General features: G+C 44.4%; 1 protein-coding gene across 3 annotated transcripts; it reads right to left on the bottom strand.

Moving 5' to 3' along the window:
- Nucleotides 1-512: 512 nt before the first annotated feature.
- On the bottom strand, nt 513-20,922 carry ncoa4 (nuclear receptor coactivator 4). 3 transcript variants are annotated; one of them, XM_007899225.2, is made up of 12 exons: nt 20,763-20,922; nt 14,332-14,492; nt 12,991-13,131; nt 11,884-11,972; nt 10,582-10,690; nt 9,569-9,634; nt 8,928-9,059; nt 5,784-7,031; nt 4,683-4,757; nt 3,977-4,069; nt 3,146-3,232; nt 513-2,497 (listed from the first exon to the last, which is right to left on the bottom strand). In XM_007899225.2, the coding sequence occupies exons 2-11, from the start codon at nt 14,479-14,481 to the stop codon at nt 3,179-3,181; spliced, it is 2,157 nt and encodes a 718-aa protein (XP_007897416.2). In that variant the 5' UTR covers nt 14,482-14,492; nt 20,763-20,922; the 3' UTR covers nt 513-2,497; nt 3,146-3,178. The 3 variants fall into 3 exon arrangements, with proteins under 3 accessions (XP_007897416.2, XP_007897425.1, XP_007897417.1); XM_007899234.2 differs by lacking the exon at nt 20,763-20,922 and adding an exon at nt 15,689-15,949; XM_007899226.2 differs by lacking the exon at nt 20,763-20,922 and adding an exon at nt 15,667-15,949.

A 20,922-nucleotide genomic window follows, 5' to 3' on the forward strand; every position in this document is an offset into this window, starting at 1 on the left:
GGCAGAGAGGCTGAAAGCCCGGCCACTGATGGTAGGGCGGGAGACATTAAGCAGGCCGGAGCCCGATGAACGGAGGGAGCGGACAGGTTCGTAGGGAGTCAGCAGGTCAGGGAGGTAGGAGGGGACAGGGCCATTGAATGGCATTAAAGGTGAGGACGAGGATCTTGAAGTTGATCCTCTGGGGGATGGGGAGCCAGTGGAGTCGGGCGAGGTGTGAGTGATGGGGTCACGGAGCCTGGTGCGTGAGAGTACACGAGCTGCAGAGTTTTGGATGATCTGCAGCTTGTGAAGGGAAGAGTTGGGAAGGCTGATGGGGTTCTGGTAATGAGCCTTGATGTGAGAAATGCGTGGGTGAGGCAGTGGCAGAGTCTGACAATGTTGTGGAGGTGGTGGTAGGCACTACCGGTCATGGCGCGGATGTGGGGGAGAAAGGACAGTTCAGGGTCAAACAAGACCCCCTGGTTCCTGGGTACATTTTTCATTTGAATGCAGTAACATGGACAACAGACACCTTTTTATTGTAGCAGTTTATTGAGATTACACATTTGAATTCACAATGAAATTAATCTCCCTAAACAAGGCTGGTTAAATATGCAGCTTCCTGGCAGCTTAATACAGAACAAGCAAAGGACAGTCATTGTAACTTGATTTACTTAAGTTTGATACAAGTAATAATTGGTCAAATTAATGAACAGATTATTAATTATTATAACTGAATACTGTACAGGCAAACAACTGAAGTCAGCATCCCCTCCTGACCCTGGGTTCAGAGCCTACAACTTTATATAGTATATATACTGCTATAGTGAGTTGAATGTTTTATTAATCGAGTTGGGGATAGTCTGTCTGCCAGTGGCCTTGTGTGTGCTGAGAAGGTGGCATCTCAATTTTACTACAGGATCTTTAGCTCAGGCTAGTTTTTGATACTGAATTTAAGGTTGTTAGAACACCAAGATAGGATTAAAGCACCAACACTCATTCAGAGCTTGACCTGACTTATCTAGCTTGGTTCTAACTATTACTTAGTTGCACACAAAGTCACTGGTTTGATGAGCAGTTTACAATGACTGACAATCTAGCACATTCAGTTGAATAGTATGCTGCTGGAGACCACAGGGACACTTAAAGGTTTACAACAGGACAAGTTTGCTTCAGTGAAAATGAAGACATCCCAGGTTACATTTAAAAGAGTAAGACAGGAAGCACATTTCATCAAAACAAGTCAATAGTTTTGTGGTTATTCCAAACATTCAGTGGTTATTGGAAGAGAAATTCTATAAGAATTTTAAAAGCAAAAATTGGCTTAAAAGCAATAATTGGGTTGTGAAATAAATCATGGCCCCTCAGATCTGCTTGTTCAGGATAGATCAGCTCAGTACATCAATTCACTGGTACTCATTTAAATAATGACATGACTGTGCACATGTGACTGCCAGGATAGACCTTGGTCTTTCATCTAGCAATTATGTTCTAACATGCAGGAATTTTCAAATCATTAAGCCACCCAGTGTGCTACACTCCAACATCTAGTGTTAACACCCATCGTAACCTGGATTGTGTTCATGTCTTCTGTAGAAATTCAGTATCTGGCAGTTTAAGGAATCAAACCTCGAAGAACTTCAAACTCAAACAAACAGATGAAAATATTGTTTGTAGCATTAGGTGCACTTTTGCAGACATACTGAGCTGCAAAATAATTACAACAAATGCCACCACTCTGTTCAGTGTTGAAGACTTTCCAGATTGATTCTGACTGGGACACAGACTGGTAAGTTTGTCCTATAACAGCAGAATTACACATGCATCACCAAGGGATGGGAGCCATTCCAATAAACACCCACTGAAAAAAATGATCAAAGCATGTAAAAGGGGCCGACAGTCCACGCACTACAAATAAAAGGCTGTGCAGTTTGAACACTGTTGCTGGTACTTAATGAATCACAATTATCCTCTTTTCTACCCCAAGCAGGGCAATCCAAAAAACTTCCCAATATGGGTCTCGTGAGGCATTACGTACAGGTTTACTGTGCTGTGTTGGAACAGATTAATGCATTGTTTTCTCCACTTGGAGTCTGAACAGCCCCACAGGAATTGCACAGGAGGCTGCATAGACTCCCAGATCAACAGTATGTAGCATTATACCATGAATCAATAGTCACTGAAATCAGAGCAAGTATTGACTGACAGTGGTTTAATGGTAAGCTATTGTCCCAGTCATGACTCTGAGCAGTGGGATAGATTTAATAAGAGCATTGGCATGGCTGTTGGGAAGGGGTGGGGGAAGAGATGCCATTTGAATATAAGATTCCATGACAATGACTCCAGTTTCACAGCACAAACTTTAAAACACACCCAAGGTGATTTGAATACAGACTGACCTTCACAGCAGAAGCAAAACATTGATTTAGCAGAATCTTATCAGAAGGCATAATGTTTGCATCTGATGCAGCTACAGAATAAAGTCAGGTCAACCANTTTTTTCACTGGTGGCTCCAAGCTACAAGGGAGTAGAAAAACACAAATTAATACAAGGTAAAGGCACAAACTATTAGGTGATATTGCTGTCTGGCAAGCTTTCCTGCTGCTTGTCCAGCTAGGAACATCTTACCAGTCAAGGTTTTGACTTGCAGGGTTAACAGGAGCTGACTGAGATAACTGGTCTCCCCCTCCAAGTCTTGCCCATGAGCCAGGCTGGCTGTGCTGTCATCAGCAGTGCCCTGGAATATTGCATTCCCGCCTGGCTCAAGAACTGGATTAGAAACTGTTACAGAGGGCTGGCTCGATTCTGACATTCTGTTGCCAAGCATGTCACCTTGAGCCAGTTAAGCTCCAGGATACCCTGCTTATACACACCCCACCAGGGTTAAACTATTAGGTGCACGCTGTGTTCTGCTGCAGAAAAATCCCACACATTAAAACAAGAACCGACAGCCCAATGAACCATACAGACCAGGATCAACCCCTTGACCTTCACCAAATTAGTTGATCTTAGTCAAGGCATTTGATAATAATGTGTAAATAGGCAGACATTTGCTAACATTGTGTAAATGGTTCAATTCCTGCCAGCAGCTCAATCCTAAAGCCATAACACTGCAGGACATGATCAACATTCCCCACCTGTGCAAACCTTTTGCACAATAGATACCTTTTGGAATCCGTGTCCAGTTGCTGCGCCCAATCAATACAGATGGTTGACCTTAGGGATGAAAGTTCCAATTGGACCTTGTTCAATCTGTATATAAACAGATATTGTGATTAAAAACATGTATTTGATTATGTACCCATCATGTCAGGAGGACTTTTAAAAGAGCTTCACTGGATCTACTGTAAAGAGACTATTTTATAGGTGAATGTGGCAGCCAATTTGCTTACAGGAGTGTCCCACAAGTCGATGAGCAATTTTATCTGGGAGATCATTTCCCAGGACACCAGGAGACACTCCCTTCAAAGGCATCATGCTACCATGCTCATCCAAACCCTTAGTGCCCATTTGCAATCTTACAATAATCCATTTGTTACAGCAACAATATACCAAAACAACATTTATTTAGTGCCTTTCATGTCAGGAGGACACCCCAAGGTGCTGTATTGACTGTATTTTGTGGGTGAAACTCAGCAGCCATTTGTGCACAGCAGTGTCCCAGAAAGTTGTGGATTGAGTGACTTTTTTTGTTCTGCAGGCACCTCAAAATGCTTCAGAGAATTACTGACTAGGGTAATGACTATGAGGCAGTCACAGCAGCCATAGCAAGATCAGGAAGTGGCCTCTCCACCAAATTGGTCACTTAATCCACAACAGTTTGTGGGACACTGCTGGGCACGATCAGCTGCTGATAAGATGCTGTATGAAATGCAAGTATTACAATTATTATTACTCCCCACCCCCAGACAGCCCCAGGGCAGCCAGTATAAATCCCACCAGTAATGTTTCACATTTATGTGCAACCAGGTGCTATACAGTAACCACAAAACTAACCCTATGAGGACCTCTGTACAACCACTTCTCCGGATCAAAGGGCAGCCTCAAGTGAGCAAAGAGAATTCTCTCTTTAGACGGGTTGGATAAATCCTAAATGGAGAAAAGAAACCATTCATGGATCAGAGATGTGTCAATAACCTCAGAAGCCACATTTCAAACAGAACGCACACATTTATAAAGAGCCTGCAGGAAATTCCCTCAACTCCTTGGAGAGGACCTTCTGGAGGTATATAACTCACAAATAGGAGAGAGGGTAAACCCAGACCAATGCCTGCAGATTGAGCAAGCCAGCAAAACAAGAGGGCAATGATTCAATTTTAGGACAGACGCCAGAGACCATTTCTGTACAGTGGGCAATTGACAACTAGAACACTTTGAAGGTAGAATTCTGGGGATGGGTGGGTCAGCCCAGGTCATTTGATGTGACCCCCTGTACACTAGATACACCAAGGCCATTTCTATCTTTATAAACCAGTGGCGTTTCATGTGCATACGTGCAGCAGGCTGGAAGTGACATCAGCAGTCAGGCTTTCAGTCTATCTGCCCCCACTCTCTGGAACTCCATCCCGGAGTCCCTCTGACTTGCTCCCTCACCTCTTTCAAGCTCCGTCAAGACCTTCCTCTTTGACCATGCTTTCGGTTGTTCCCCACCATCTCACAGACAGTCCTTCACAGCACACAGACAAACCACACAGAGACTGACCTTTAGAGGGTTCTCACGATCAACAGATAGCTTCAAGTTGGAAAGAAGACTGGACATGTCAGACATGCTGTTCTCCTGTGTTCAAACAAATGAGAAACAAGTCACTAAAAACTGATAAAATACCATTTCATTTAATAAAATGAATTCAACTACCAATAAATCCATTTCACAGTAAAACCTGTAAAGCACTTTGAAATGTTCTTCTGACATGATCAGGTGCTATACCAAATGCAGGGATTATTATAATCATTGCAGGAACTTCTTCCCCTATCCCATCCTCAGTATACTTGGTCAGGGCTATTTCACTGTCTTTCAAGTGGACAAAATAATTTTGAAACCTAGAATGATTGGGAATCCTGGCAATAAGAGCAGGTAATAAACTCTGATCTGAGGCAGAACCCTGGCTAAAATGATCTCCACGTGAGGCCAACTGCAAGGCTCCCAGTTCTGAGATCAGTTATTTCAGTACAGACCAGGATTGGAACCTGTGACCAGGTGGTCTGAAGGGATGGCACAATATAACAATGACTTAATCTCCATCTTTGTGCAACTTTTTCATTTAAACAGGAACTATCCTAACAATGTCAATTCAGGGAGGTGACAGCCTGGCATAGTGGTAATGTTCTTGCCTCGGAGTCAGAAAGTTGTGCATCTAAGCCCACCCACCCCCACCAGGACTTGGTATCATGTAGTCTAAGCTGACACTCCAATATAATGCTGGGGGCAGGGTTGTTGTATTGTCAGATGTGCCAACTTTCGGATGTAATGTTAAACTGATGTCTATCTATTCAGGTGGATACCAAAAGTCCCATGGCACTATTCAAAAAGAGAAGGGAGATTCTCTCTTCTGGTATCCTGGCTAACAATCCCCCAAATAAAATTGGTCATTCATTCCATGGCTGATTGTAGGACATTGATGTGTGCAAACTGGCTGCTGCATTTGGCTTACAAAATACACAGTCACTCCATTTTACAGTATATCCCATGAATAAACTCTGAAACGTCGATATCATAAGATACTATAACAAATGCAAGGATTATTATTATGATAATTATATATTGAGCAGAGTGATCTGCAAGTCTGTGCGGAACCTGACTAACCTGAGCTTTCTTGAGCAGCAGAAATTTGTTCTCCACCTCGGATACGGCTTCTTTCTCTGGGCTCTCGCTGAGGTTTGTGGAAGTCCCCAGTCTATCGAGCTTCATGGGACTGCCGAAGGGAGTGTTTGCATTCTTAGCGACAGGGGAGCAACTTGGTGCAAGCCAGGCCGCGAGTTCTGTGCTCCTGGTTTTCATTGGATTCTTGACTGGAGGAGACTCGGGAAGCTCCTGGCTTTTGGGCATTTGGGTTTCTTGAATGGATCTAGAATTGGGGTGCAACCACTTGTCTAACTCCTCCCTCAGTTGCTCGGTGTTGCTCTTGCCAGGCTGGCCGGTCTCCACACCGTTCTTATCCTTCCCGGCTTGTTTCAGGAGCCACTCATTGATCGCCTCCTTCTCGCAACTCCGGCCGCACACGCACTCCGAGAAGCTGCTGCAGGGCTCGTTGGCTTTACAGGCCTCTTCCACCCGGATGGGCGGCTGCTGAGAGAGCCAGGCGTCGCTAGGTGACTTTTTCGTACCGAGGTGTTCACTCAAGCACTTTAATACGCTCAGGTTCTCAATCTCAACTGGTTTAGTCTGAGCTCCACAGCAGCTCCCGCAAGACTCACTCTTCACAAGCCAGTCGCTGGTGCTGTACTTCTCGGTGAAAGGCTTAGTTAGGGATTTCCACCTGTCCTCAGTGACGTGACCAAGACTCACTTTCCCGGAGCTTGGGCTCAGCTCTTCAGCGGCCTTGGGTTCTGCTTCCTCCTGCTCCAAAACCTCCATGTCTAACTCCTCAAAGGTGGAGGAGCTGCTGGCTAAGGACCCGCTGCGATGGCAAACAGTGGTGTATATGTTGGTGCTGTCAGCCTTCTGTTTGCTGGGCAGCAGCCAGTGCTCCAGGCCCTGTCGATGCCCCCAGGCCTGAATTCTGTAGTCGGCTTCATTCACAACCTGGAGAGAGCTTGAAGTAGGCTTCGAGCATTGGTGAGCAGTGGTGTTCTCAGTCAGGCCGTTCTTCTGCTTGTTGGGCAGCAGCCAGTGCTTCAGGTCCTGTCGATACTGCATTCTGTAGTGATCCACATCTTTCGGACTCTGGGTGCAGGTCGGGGTGGGTTTAGTGCGTTGAGGAACACTGCTGCTCTCAGTTGGGCCACTCTTCTGTCGACTGGGAAGTAGCCAGTGCTCAAGGCTTTGCCGATGCCCCCAAGCCTGCAATCTGAAGTAGTCTGGGTCTGTTGAGAGCTGATTTGAAGAAACCCCCTAAAGCCAAGTGAAATATTTCAGTTATTTTCAGATGCACATTCTTAATAGAAGCACAAGAGACCTCAGTACCAACCTCCCACAAGTGAACCCACCACACACAGAATTCAAAACCCTTCCAGCAAAAGCCCTAACGGGTAGGGTGGTCCTGGTTGGTCAGGCAGCAGGAAAGATAATAATAATATAATAATAATCCTTGCATTTGATATAGCGTTTTTCACGTCGGGAGGACGTCCTAAAGCGCTTCACAGAACACACTGCAAAGTGAATTGACTGTACATCTGTGGGCGAATGCGGCAGCCAATTGTGCACAGCAATGTCCCACAAACAGTCGTAGATTGAAAATGACTAATTTAATTATTGTTTTTGGAGGGATTATTATTAGGTGTGTGGAGTAAGGAAACTTGCCCAAGGTTTCGCCCTGCCTGGAATTGAACTTAGGTCTCTCGCTTGCAAAGCGAGTGCTCTAACCACTGAGCTACAGGACTCCACAAGATTGCCAGACAGTGCTCTCAATGGCAAGCAATATAGTTTAACTAGTTAGACTCCAGCAGTTACCCCAATATAAATTCTGGAGTACCCTTTATTAGCCAAATTTTATGGTGGGGGGTTGTCAGGTTTGGGAAAATGTTATGTTTGGGAAAAATTAAACCTTTTCTCGGAGGTCCCGAGCCTGTTTTGATTTTTGATATTTGTTTTTTTCCCTTTTTTTGGGGTCATCTTTGCCTCACTGTACGCAGAGTATAGGCTGAAGTACCCATTTCAACCCGAGCCTTGGCTCTTGCCAAACTGCGCCTAATACTCACTGAACTTAGGTACGCAGGAAGCATCCCTCCAGGGAGAGTGCGCATTCCATTCCAACATTGTATCTCTGGGATTTCCTTGTGTAGGTGGGATGTATGGCATTCTCAGTTTGGTTTGGATAACCGTAAGCATGGTGCTGGGTTTCCACATGTGCCAGTTACCCAGCTGACCAAAAAAAATTCAAAAACTGCTCAAATTGCTAATATTAATATATTTTGTATCTGCCAATTCCAACCCAATGTTGGCTGTTAAATACTCAATCCTAAAGTCAGAGCAAAATACAGGTCAACTGAGCATTTTGTCTGGACAAGCTTGCCCTGTAAGATCTGTAGCCTGGCTATCTGTTAGTAATTTATAGAAACTGGAAACAAATTGGGAATCCTCTGGCAATACTAGTTCATGTCAGTTTGCTTTTATATTAGGTGGGACTGTTCCCTCAGCTTAACTAGGTCAGTAATTGCAATATGAGTCATTGCTTTATGCAGCCACATTAAAGCACTTTGGGATGATCTCCTGATGTGAAAGGCTCTAAACCAAATACAAGGATTTGTATTAATTATTATTATATATTAACAGTTGCCTTTTAAGTCACCCACTCTGCATTTCAATGCTTCTCCTAGGTCAGGGAGCTGTGAACTATAGACATGCACGTATCAAACACACACAATGCTGTGTATATAAGTGAATATACACCATTTATTAAAAGTAAGTTCTTCAAAAGGATTAGGGGCAAATCCTGTGTCAGGTAAGAATACCACCACCACCGAGAAAAATAACAAATGACATCTGTATAGCGCCTTTCATGTTGGGAGTACATCCCAAGACGCTAGACACTCGAGATTTGGACCCGAGCTGGGGGTTGGAACCAGGAGGGGTGGGGGGAGGGAAGTAACAGTAGGTCGAATCTGATCAGCTAAATGTGCAATCAAAAAGGAGGGTCCTGAGAAGGGCCTTGAAGGAGGCAAGGAAGGGGACAAGGCGAAGGGACTATGGGATGACACTACAGTAAACACTTTAAAAAAACTACAGTAAAGGGCTGCTGAAAATCAAGCTGAGTCTGTGAGAACAGTAAGCTCCACGGTGTGTACTCACCTGGCTGGAATGCTTAAGTAGACAATCCTGAGGACTAAGGTTTTGGTTCCTCGGGGTGTGAGGACTGCTGCCCGACTTGCTATTGAGCAGCCAATCAGACAGTGGACATCCCTTCACACCAGGTGAAGTTCGCTGCAGGAATAAAAAAAAGGAACATTGAAAATTTATAGAGAGTAAGAACACACTACAGCAGCTTCCCCAGCTTTGGTACAAGGCAGACAGGCCACTTCCCAACACCTTTCCTCTTCTTAGTAAAACTTCTTGCCCTGCATTTTCCCTGGGCCGGGTGAAACCTTAGGCACGTTTCTCAACTCCGCATGCCTCTGTTTACCTAGCAGCAAGTAGGAACCCAGTTAGTTGATTGGTGGATTGCTTTCAGTCACTCAATCCACGACTGTTTGTGGGACACTATTGTGTACAAATGGTTGCTACATTTCGCCCTCAAAATAGTCAATCCAATTTACAATATATTCTGTGAAGCTCCTTGAGACACCTCAGGGACATGATAAGGCACTATATCAAATGCAAGGATTATTATATTGTTTTAGTGGAGTACTGAAGGCTCCAGACAACAAAAATGAGCTCTCTCCAGAATTGAAACCCGGGTGTCAATAACTTGGAGAATCAAACCCCTTCCTTACCTGTGTCAGGGAGGTCAGAAAGCAGTTACTGAATTCTTCTGCTGCACTGGGTCCAGACTCTGATCCCTAAATACAAGAAAAACATGTCTTCAGCTGCTTGGTTCATACCATTCAAAAGCATTAAGAGTCTCACTTAAGTTACTTCCATGTTTTGGGTTGGCATTTACTAGGTGTGAGGCTGCTTTGCTGGGCTTCCAATATAAGATCAAAGCTTGGGAGTGGGAAAATCAATTAGGATTCACACTCAAAAGGGTACGGAATAAAGACTTATTTAAAACATTCAGGGATGTGAGGATGAGCTGGGAAGTGTGATTTAAAGGCGATGTAGCAATGGAATGACACAATGCACTGAATTGCCCCCTTCCCAACTAGTCTATGTTCTCATATCCAGAGAACCTCGCTGAAGTGCATGTCTGTGAAGGTCAGGTGAGGCCAGATTCAATGGTGTTAAGCGACTCATTCAATCTACAATCCCAAAGCTTTCTTTTCGGCATAAAACAAACCAGTTATTGATGAAGGACCAAGGCACAAGGTCATTCTGCAAACAATGGAAAGTAAAGCCTCTTTCATCAACTCGTTTGGGAGTCGAGTGTGTATCCTCAGGGCAAGAGCAGGGGTGATTCATCACATCATCTCACACCCAGACACTCCTCGTTCCCGGTTCACAACCAGACGCCTCATTCCGCCTTTCACACCGAGACACTCCTCAGCCCAGCTCACAGACAACAACCAAAAATAACATTTGTATGGCACCTTTCATGTCAGGAGGATGTCCAAGGCACTGGACAGTCAAGGATTTGTACCCGAGCTGGGGTTGGAATCAGGAAGAGTGAAGGGCAGAGAGGTAGGAGGGTGACTGAAGACACAATCGAAGAGGAGTGTCTTGAGACGAGCCTTGGAATGACACGTGGGATGTGTAGATAGACATCTAGTCAACCCTCTTTCACACAGTAAAAAGACAAATCAGTACTTTTGAACCGCCTTATAACATTTCTTTATTGAAAAACTCTTACCAGGGTTCGGATGGTCCCAAAGGTGGTTATGGCTTGACGGAGGGAACGGACATCTGCTTCAAAATTTAGGGTTGGGGATTCCTCTGGCTTCAGGGTCAGACTATTGAGTCTGGAACACAATTAACGATCAAGTAAGTTGATGTCCGCTTCACATTTCAGTAATACTATCACAAAATTACCCGCTCATGTTAAATCTGTTTTCTCCACCCATCCCTCTACAGAGAGGTTGCTTACATAAAGCCTACAAAAAGCATACTTATAAAATCTAAAATGTAGAGACCATCACACCAAGTCTGCACTGGTGCTTCTCTTTCATATGGGCCATCTCATCGTTCAACCCCATTCTTTCACTTGCCCCCCCTCACCCTTTAAAACCCCTCCTTTTCAAGATCAAACTATATACTGTATATAGAAGTATTTTCTAACCTTGCCTTTTGTGATCTTAAATTTGTGCCCTTTGGTGACTTTTGCCATTTCCCCTCACACTCCCTTAGCAACCACCCCCAACTTGGATGCCCAGCCAATACTATCAAGCACTTTGGGACGTCCTCGTGATATGAAAGGCGCTGTACAAATGTAAATTTCTATTGTATCATACCTTGCCAGAAACCCAGAGGAGTGTGAGATAGTGTAACTTTATCAAGTTACCTCTTAAACACCCTCCAAGTAGGGAGACACACGGAGAGGGAGTAAGCAGCAGACCAGGATTTAATACCAATCTACTTAGTTCAAATGCAATTTTTTAAATTTCTTTTTTAAAAGAACTTTTCTATAATTGTTGCTGAATATCTTTAAGCTGCAATTGCTGCAAACTGTTCGATCGCAGCCTGATCCTCAGGATATTGGTACCTGAAGCTGAAGGATTCCTCACCTTCTGTTACCACCCAAGTAAATTTCAATTACAGCAGCTTGAAAGCAGCAGTTAAATAAGAAACAATTGCAATTTAATATGTCGCCTTTTAAATCATGAGCAGGACCAATAGAAAAGTTTCACCAAAAGTTGCAGAGAAAATTGACAAGTTTTGAAGAAAATTGAATGGAGTTAATTGGCGCTATTGAGAGGCACATTTTAAATGCTAACCTACATTTTTTTCACGAAATTGATAAAAACTAAACATGGAAGAAATGACACATTAGAGACTGTTGCAAAAAATTGCAAAAAAAAGCACTTCACAGGATTAATTGTAAAAGTGTAGTGACTGTATTTGTAGGAACATCCAGCAAACCATTTGCACACAGCAATGTCCCACAAAACAGTCACAGAGTGAGTGGCCAATGTTATCACAGTGGGAAGTAGATTACCTTTCCAGGCAGGCTGTAATTTGACTGACCGACAGGTTATTCTGGGGATGTTCCAGTTGATGAATAAGGCAGTTGAACTGACCCAGCAACTGAGAAAGGAAAATAAGACACTTAGTGGATCCACTCAACACAAATACAAACAAAGAACAATTCATCATAGAGACCGAGTCACGAACAGACAAAGTGGATTTGAAGCTGTACAACAACAACTTGCATTTATATAGTACCCTTCATCCGGGGTAGCATCCCGGGGCACTTAAACTAAGCCTTAACCAATGGATGACAGGATTCCACTGATTCTTATTCACAATAATAAAAATTAGAAAAAAAAATTACAAGAGCTTAACTTCTTTTAAAAGCCATTGTAACTTTTGAACTCTCAAAAGATGAACGTTAAATCCTTAAATTTCATATCTCTCACCCTCAACTCACAGAAACACAAAGGAAACTATGAGTCAATTTAAAGTGAGCAGTATATTTCAGTGGTTTGAAAATTAAGGGAACCATGGAATTGACATTAGGAACAGGTCGTATCCAATGGCAGGGTTTCAAGGTGACAAGATATTTCCGCCCGTCTTATTGCAAGGCTAAAGGATATACACTGAAACCACCACAAGCACGACAAGGAATAGAACAGTAAAGTAAAATAATCTGTATATTTCACCTCATTACTGTCAAAAAACCCTAGGCACTTGACAGGGTTTACTCTAAAGTGCAGCAATATTGTACAAAAAGCAGTGAAGCAAATGACTGATATTATTTGGTCAGACCTGGCTCTTTGTTGGCCAGGACAACAGTACAAACAGTACTGTTAAGCAGAATTGGCTGCTCCTACTTACTGCTAGGTGAACAGAGGTATGTGGAGTAAGGAAACTTGCCAAAGGTTCCATCCTGAATCAAGGAATCAAACCCTTTCGCTTGTGAGGTGAGTGCTTTAAACAATACGCTACAGGACTCCACAATTAATTTTCTTGAAGCAAAGCATAAATCAAGAAATATTCAATCAAGAAATATTGTTGGCCAACTATGAAGCTTAGCGACCACTGATTCGAAAGCCTCACCCAAAACTCCTCTAAGTTGGGGTGATAGGGCTGCCTGAAGCCTTACCCAGTACAGTTGCTGGAGCTGTTGTTGCAGCGACTCCTCCTTGAGATGTTTCAGGAGGTCGATCTGCTCCAGGAGCCACACTTCCCTACTGCGCAGGCACTCCATGTGACGGCTGATGCAACTATGAATCTGAGACTTTACCTGAAACACAAGAAAAGCAAGCTAAGCATTAGTAACCTCCTATCCCAGGGCTTTTATAAGCCTCTTGGTTTCAGTTTGGTCAGCTAAGTGTCTGACACGTGTGGATAGTCACCTCTACGCTCAGATCCAAATCCACACATGCATGTCATGGAAATTTCTCCACACCTGGAATGGAAGGAAAACTCTCTCCCTTGAGCTAGATACCCTACTTGCCTAATTCTGTGAGTGTTTGGCCCAGGTTGGAGAGTCAAAACTTGAGGACTCCAGAGTGTGCATTGCAAATCCAACCAAATTCAAAAACAGAAACAACAAAATTACATTTGTAAAGCCCCTTTCACGTCAGGAGGATGCCCCAGTTCAGGTAGCTTGCTATTAAGAACATCGTCTGGCAAGCTTTCCATTGCTTGTCCGGATAGGACCACCCTACCATCTGTTATGGTTTTGGCTTGCAGGGTTACAGTCACCGTCTGCCCCACCCAAGTCCTACAGACGAGCAGGTTTGAATGGTCTGTCATTTGCAGTGCCTTACGAGTACTGTAGACTCACTTGATTCAGGAACTAGACTACCAGAGGGCTGACTCAATTCCATTGCCTAGCACATAAGCCACACTTAACACCATCCCTCCCTAGGAGGTTAGCCCTTCTTGCAATACCTAAAAGATTGTAGTATTATAAAAACAATTTTTCAAGGAGTCCTTGTGTACATGAGTCAGGCTGTTGATGCTCTGAGCTGCACATACTTCTAGAATCCTACTGTACAGGAGGCCATTCGGCCCTTCGTACCTATGCCGGATCTCTGAAAGAGCTATCCAATTAGTCCCACTCCCCCACTCTTTCAATGTAGCTTTGCAAATGTCTCTTTTTTCCAAGTAAATATCCAATTCCCTTTTGAAAGTTATTATTGAATCTGCTTCCACCACCTTTTCAGGCAGTGTATTCCAGATCTACGTAAATATTGTTTACCCCTCATCTCCCCTCTAGTTCTTTTGCCAATTATCTTAAACCTGTGTCCTCTGGTTACCAACCCACCAGGAGAAACATTTTCTCTATATTTACTTATCAAAACCCCTCGATTTTGCGCACCTCTATTAAATCTCCCCTTAACCTTCTCTGCTCTGAGAACAATCCCAGCTTTCCTAGTCTCTCCACATCACTGAAGTCCTTTACCCTTGGTATCATTCTCCTTATAATTATTATTACCTCATGTGTGTTTGTTTTGATCTCTTGCTCAGCTTGCATGATGCTGGTAATGGCTGCCTCCAAGTCATGCCGGGCCTGCAGACAGCTTGTCAAGGAATCCTTGGGTTGGACAGTGCTTTGCCCTTCACACTGATCTCCTAATGTGTTCATCTTGGCCTTCACTGGAAAACACAAGACATTCAAGAGATAAGGAGACCTGCCATACACGATTAGCAGACGGTCACACCCTCAACTCCCAAGTCTTCAGAATACAGTCAGAACCACACAGAAAAGGGAGCTGGGTCAATTTAACAACTGCAATTTTCTGTCCTGGGTTAAGTTATTCTTTCAAAGCAAACTCAACCATGTCTCTTCACACCATTTCAGGTCTCAAAATGCTTGCCACAAAACTGACATCTCCATAGCACCTTTCCTATAGAAACCTTAAAGAGGTACTTCATCACAGTGAAATTCCTCTAAGTTTCCTTAGCACATTTCTGACATATCTTGAAAGTCTAGGGACCACTGAGTTTGAGGGCCAGTGGACTAGTCAGAATATTTCTATGGAAGAAATGCATTTCATGCCATTTAACAATAAAATAATAATCCTTGCATTTCATACAGCACCTTATCACGTTGTTGAGACGTCTCAAAGCACTTCACAGAATATATTGTAAAGTGGATTGACAGCGTATTTTGTGGGTGAAATTTATGTTGAATAACTTACACCAGACAGTCAGACACAGGAAGAGAAGAAGCATTAACTCAGCAACAGAGCGGAAATAAATGATTGCGGCACAGCACCATCCTCTCAACCTGAGGAGTTGCTCACTACACACTCTTAGAATCCCTGGCACCGCTGTCCTTAGAACTTAAAAGCATCGCTCAAGTTCCTCTATACTTCAGTTTCAGCCAACGTGTGCAGTTAAATCAGAAAAGCCACAGCACAGCTTAGAAACATTGAATTTGTTTAAAGAGAAACAGTTGAACACAAGGGTCAGGTAGAGTTGGTGGCGTGGGTAAAACCAGGGAAATATTTCTAGAAATTGGGCACGGCACAATTTACCTAACTTTAGCCTTTATTTATAAAATCTCTTCCTTCTGCCGAGAAGCGCATGATTCAGGAAATTCCATTCATGCCACTCCCCTTGTTAACTCCCCAATAAGGGATTTTACTTCTTGAAAGCATACTGAACAAGCGAGCTTCCTTCAGACCTCTGCACATCCACTCTTCTTTGTATTGTCAGGTGTAATTCAGGCATTAATGATCACCACCTCATTTACATTGCAAAGAATGCATTTAAATTTCTCCTTTGACAATCCCAATTAACAGCCCTGCCCATAACTTGAAATTACTTCCTGTGGCTGACGTCCTCACTTTTCAACGAAGATCATTCGCCACACACAATTCCGTGTCGCAAGTCGAGGGTGAACAAATAAGGAAGACTCCAGTTTCCTTCATTTTTAATACCTCTTCCTTGTCAGATTTTATAGTAAGTTTCACAGCGTTCACGGTACAGGAAATGTACTGAAACACAGGAAAAACAGGCTGTATTTTGTCTCAAATAATTTTCCCACATAGAACTACAAATAACTTAAAACACTAATGGGTTGCAAGAGTCGGGGGCCTCTCCGCTTTAATGACCCTAGCATTTGGTAGAGCACCTTTCAAGTCACAAGAACATCGTAAAGCTCTTCACAGGATTTTCTGTGAAGTGGAGCATGCATTTGTAGGTGAATATAGCAGGCCAATTGCAAAAACAGCCCTGAAACAAAATGACCAATATTACTTGGCGGGGGATTGTTGACCAGGACACCAGGAGAAACCCCTTTCCATTTTACGTCGTGCTTTGTGATCCTTAGCATCCACCTTAACCCAATTGCACAATGACTGCAATGACATTTATGCATACACAAACCATTAGAATTTTTTGGGCAAAGCAGGGATTGGGTCAAGGGTCAGAAAATGTTCCCAAATATCAGACAGACACTTTGCTCCCATCCTTGTTCAGGTTACCGTTATAGTGGTCCCTGCATGTGAGTACGTCTGGCATCGCAATGAGCTCAAGAGGTAGTGCGTTTCTGGGTCCTGTTGCCATGGCTGAAGTTCCTCTCTATAAACTGAAGCATTGTATGCTGCCTTTACTGGGATTAACAAATTTCAACACAGACTGAGAATCAAATCCGGAATATTGCTACCCATATAGATCAGGTCAGGTGAGTTACCTGGTAACTGAAACATTCAACGTCAAACTGTCAAGCATTGTGTGTTTTTCCACTAAGGAGTTTCACTGGGTTTCAAAAAAGTGATAAACTTTTAAAAGAACAGATTGCATTTATATAGTGCCTTTCATATCAGGAGGGCATCCCAACAAGCTGGTTTCAGAGGTTTTCACTCCAGCTGCAGGTTTGGATCAAAGAGGGGTGGAGGGCAAGGGGGTTTGGAGGAGGGAAGACGACCAAGCCACAGTCGAAAAGGAAGGTCTTGAAACAGGAACTACAGGAACAGGAACAAGAACTACAACTTCAAGAGAATCAAGTGCCACTGTAAGAGCACAACAGATGGGGACGCCAAATAGTTTTAAGTTTCTAGTCTTGAGAATCCCAGTTTCAACTATACCCCCAATGACACCTTAACATGGTGGTAGTGTCAGATTACGCACAAACAAGAACAGCCTTGCCTCACTTTTGACTTAAGATACTATAGCCCTTAACAGCTAAACAGCTTAAAATGTCTACCACTTCCTTTTGAAACTCAATGGAACTGTTTGATGGAAAAATACACAATGCAGGTTGGTTTGAACTACATGATGACTCGTCTGGTCTGAACTTTATAGATGGGCATATTCTAGGTTCGATTTCCTGTACTGAAATGACCCAATAAAGCCAAAATATATGGTTCACAACACGTACTTGCAAGCTTTGTTCAGGTGATAGTTAAATTCCTGATTTATCGTGTATATGCCCTTCGCACCCAACACATTTCCCCATTCAATCACATTTTTATTTCAGCAATTCAGCATCCTAATAGAAAAAACATTCCAAAATCCTTCATCAAAAATAAAACAGGGGTTAGAAAAATCAATTTACAGAATAGAGGCAGTAGTCCAGAACAAAACAAAGGCATTCCCCTTCATTCACTTCAACAGTGACTGCTGTTCAGTCATGCTCTATAGGATCCTCTATAGAAATCACCTTAAAGAATCAGTCAGCCATTCTTTCTTAGCCATTTTAAGCCAAATGGCTTCACTTTCAAACCTCTAAATACTTATGTGTGCTTACATGCACCCCATCTGGTGCAGGAGATGCCACAGGAATAAGCATGTTGATTGCAAATATGGCAGAGATCTACTGAAGGATCCATGTTTACATGAAGGAGTTTCAGATCCACCACACTTTGCAAAATGGTCCATCTTATGCACAAAAATACCTAAATCTACAATTAAGAATGTACAAAAAAACAATCTGATTTACCTTAAATACAGCTTGTGTCACAACTATTATGGGAATTAGGTCATTTTCTCAGTCTCTTTCCCACCCCCAACAAAACATTGTTTTGCACTAGCTCAAGTTGAGATAACATATCCAACTAAAAGCCATGGACCCAGAGATCTGCAAAGAGCCAGGAATATTAATTGCTCAGAGGACAAAGTCAGGCAACTATCAAATGCCCTTCAGCCATATGCAGGGATAAGGTCAATCTGCTCAAATTTACACTACCTCCTGTACCCTTCAATTTAGAGCTGGCTGTTAGTACAGAAAAGACTAATTTCCAATGCACGAGGGTTTCTCTATAACGATGAGACAGCAATAACATTGGAGAACTGGACACCCAGCATCAATGGGTACCAACATCTCAAATGTAAACAAATAAACATTAACATGCCATATATTGAGTAATACTCTTTAACGCCCTCACAATAAGAACTTGCATTTATATAGCGCCCCACACTCAGGGTAGCATCCCAGAGTGCTTGACACAACACTAAGCCGGGGGGAGGGAATCATAGGCACGGTCAAAGAGGAAGGTTATCAGGTGCAATCTGAAGATGAGGAAGGAAGAGGCAAGATAGAGGAAGTGTTCCAGAGTTTCAAGGCATACTCACACACACATCCACACACTATTCAGCTCACTTGGTTTACAAGAAGTTTACAGCTGCATTTTGATTTAAGCAGACAATGCCAAAAAATATTCACCACACACACACACATAAGGATTATTATTATTTTCACATGACTGAAACCCAAGTGCCAACAAGGCACCAGTTGAAGTCTGCTTCTCCCTTGCTTCCATGGTCCAAACAATCTGTCAAATGAATGCCTCAATATTGAACAAAGCTGCCAATAATATTTTGATCACTCACTGCTTGTGAGACTCTGTTGTGCACCATCAGTTGCCACATTTCACAAAATACAGTCAATTCACTTTATATTATATGAAGCACTTTAAAACATTGCAACAAAGTGATAAGGCACAATATCAAATGCAAGGATTATTATTATTCAGAAGCTCAACACCTGCTCAGTGGACCCGATCCCCAACCCCTCTCCTTAAATCCCAGCTCCACCTCCCCCCACTACTCGCCAACATCATCAACCTTTCTCTGTCATCTGGCACTGTTCTTAACCCCCTCAAAACAGCTTATTACCCCCACCTTGAAGAAACATTCTCTTGACCCATCACAGCTATTCAGCTACCAGCTCATCTCCCACCTACCTTTTCTGTCTAAGGTCCTTGAGAGAGCCATCGCCTCCCAGCTTCGCTCTTTACTCTCCTCTAACTCCCTCCATGAGCCCCTCCAATCGGGTTTCCGTGCTGCCCACATCCTGACCATGTGTGACCAGGGCTCCCTCTGCCTCCTTGTCCTCTCTGTCACCTTTGATACTGTGGACCACTCCTCTCCTCCCACCTCAACCTTCAAGGTTCTGTCCTTGACTGGTTCAGGTCCTCCCTTTCACACCACCTGCACTTCGTCTCTGCAAACGGCTTCTCCTCTAGCCCCCGCATCATCTCGTGCGACGTTCCTCAGGACTCTGTCCTCAGTCTCCTCCTCTTCACCCTCTACATGCTCCCCCTTGGTGACAACATCCACAGACATGGGGTAAATGCGGATGACACCCAACTCTACCTCTCTGCCTCCACCCTGAACTCCAGGACTATTGGCATACTGATCGACTGCCTGTCCGACATCGTCCTGAACGAGGGGCAACTTTCTCCAACTCAACGTCAGCAAGACGGAGGCCCTCCTGATTGGCTTGCACCAGCGCCTCCGCACTTCAGGTTCTGACAGCATCAGCATCCACGGCTGCACATCCAACCTCACTAAGCCAGTCAGGAACCTGGGTGTCGTGTTTGACCCTGAACTGTCCTTCCTCCCCCACATCCGCGCCATGACCGGCACTGCCTACCACCACCTCCACAACACTGCCGGACTCCGCCACTGCCTCAATCCTCAGGCTGCCAAAACCCTCACCCACGCATTCATCACATCAAGGCTCGATTATGAAAATTCCCAACTCTTCCCTTCACAAGCTGCAGATCATCCAAAACTCTGCAGCTCGTGTACTCTCGCGCACCAGGCTCCGTGACCCCATCACTGCCACCCTCGCCCGACTCCACTGGCTCCTGATCCCTCAGAGGATCGAATTCAAGATCCTTGTCCTCACTTTCAAGGCCATCTATGGCCCTGTCCCCTCCTACCTCTCTGACCCGATGATTCGCTACCAACCTGCCCGCTCCCTCCATTCAGCGGGCTCCAGCCTGCTCCACGTCTCCTACCCGACCATCGGTGGCCGGGCTTTCAGAAGCCCTGCCCCCACACCCTGGAACTCCATCCACCAGTCCCTTCGCCTCACCTCCTCCCTCGCCTCCTTCAAGGCCGATCTCAAGACCGTCCTCCTCGATCGTGCCTTCAGTCGCCCTCCCACCTCTCTGCCTTCCCTCAACCCTCGACCCTATGCTCGGGTCCTGACCCCTGACTGTCCAGCGCCTTGGGACGTCCTCCCGACATGAAAGGCGCTCTCTATAAATGTCATTTTGCCGTTGTTATTAACTCCTGCGCCCAAACAACCTGACTGCAATCCCCTGCCTGGGAGCTTTCCTTTCTACATTTCATCCACAAAATACACTGTCAAACCACTTTACGATACATCCCATACACTGTTCGACACGTTGCAATAACACGATGAGGCGCTGTGTCAGAGGCCAGGATCCCTATTATTATTATTATTACTATTATTACTATTATTATTGGAGGGTTACAAAACAATGAGAGGCGGACATGTTGTGCCCTGGAAACGCTCAGAGAGACAGTGAAGCAGCCGAGGGAGTGAGGCCTACAGTAACAGGCTCCGCCTCCGGGGTGACCCGTGTCTCCTGCGGCTCCGCACTCGAGACTGTGGGCGCCGCCGGTCACCTCACAAGCGGCGACCAGTCGAAGGGAAGCGCGTACCTGTGGGGGCGCCGGTTGCCCGGTGTTGGCTGCGGTTCCTCGGTGCCTTGAGGAATGCTCCACTCCCACCGGGAAAGATCACGTCGTCGCCGCCTCCGCCGCCGCTCCGTCTGCGAGGTGAGCGCCGCCGCCGGTCACTCTTATACCCTTCCTCGTCACG

This window comes from Callorhinchus milii, unplaced genomic scaffold, assembly GCF_018977255.1.
Source record: "Callorhinchus milii isolate IMCB2004 unplaced genomic scaffold, IMCB_Cmil_1.0 Scaffold7, whole genome shotgun sequence".
NCBI classification, from domain to species: domain Eukaryota; kingdom Metazoa; phylum Chordata; class Chondrichthyes; order Chimaeriformes; family Callorhinchidae; genus Callorhinchus; species Callorhinchus milii.

Excerpts from the sequence above, each read along its gene's own strand:
- ncoa4 (XM_007899234.2), bottom strand. Across the intron at positions 9,635-10,581 it reads TTGGGACCATCCGAACCCTG|GGATCAGAGTCTGGACCCAG; the intron begins GTAAGAGTTTTT and ends TCTTGTATTTAG. Across the intron at positions 9,060-9,568 it reads TTCTGACCTCCCTGACACAG|CGAACTTCACCTGGTGTGAA; the intron begins GTAAGGAAGGGG and ends TTATTCCTGCAG.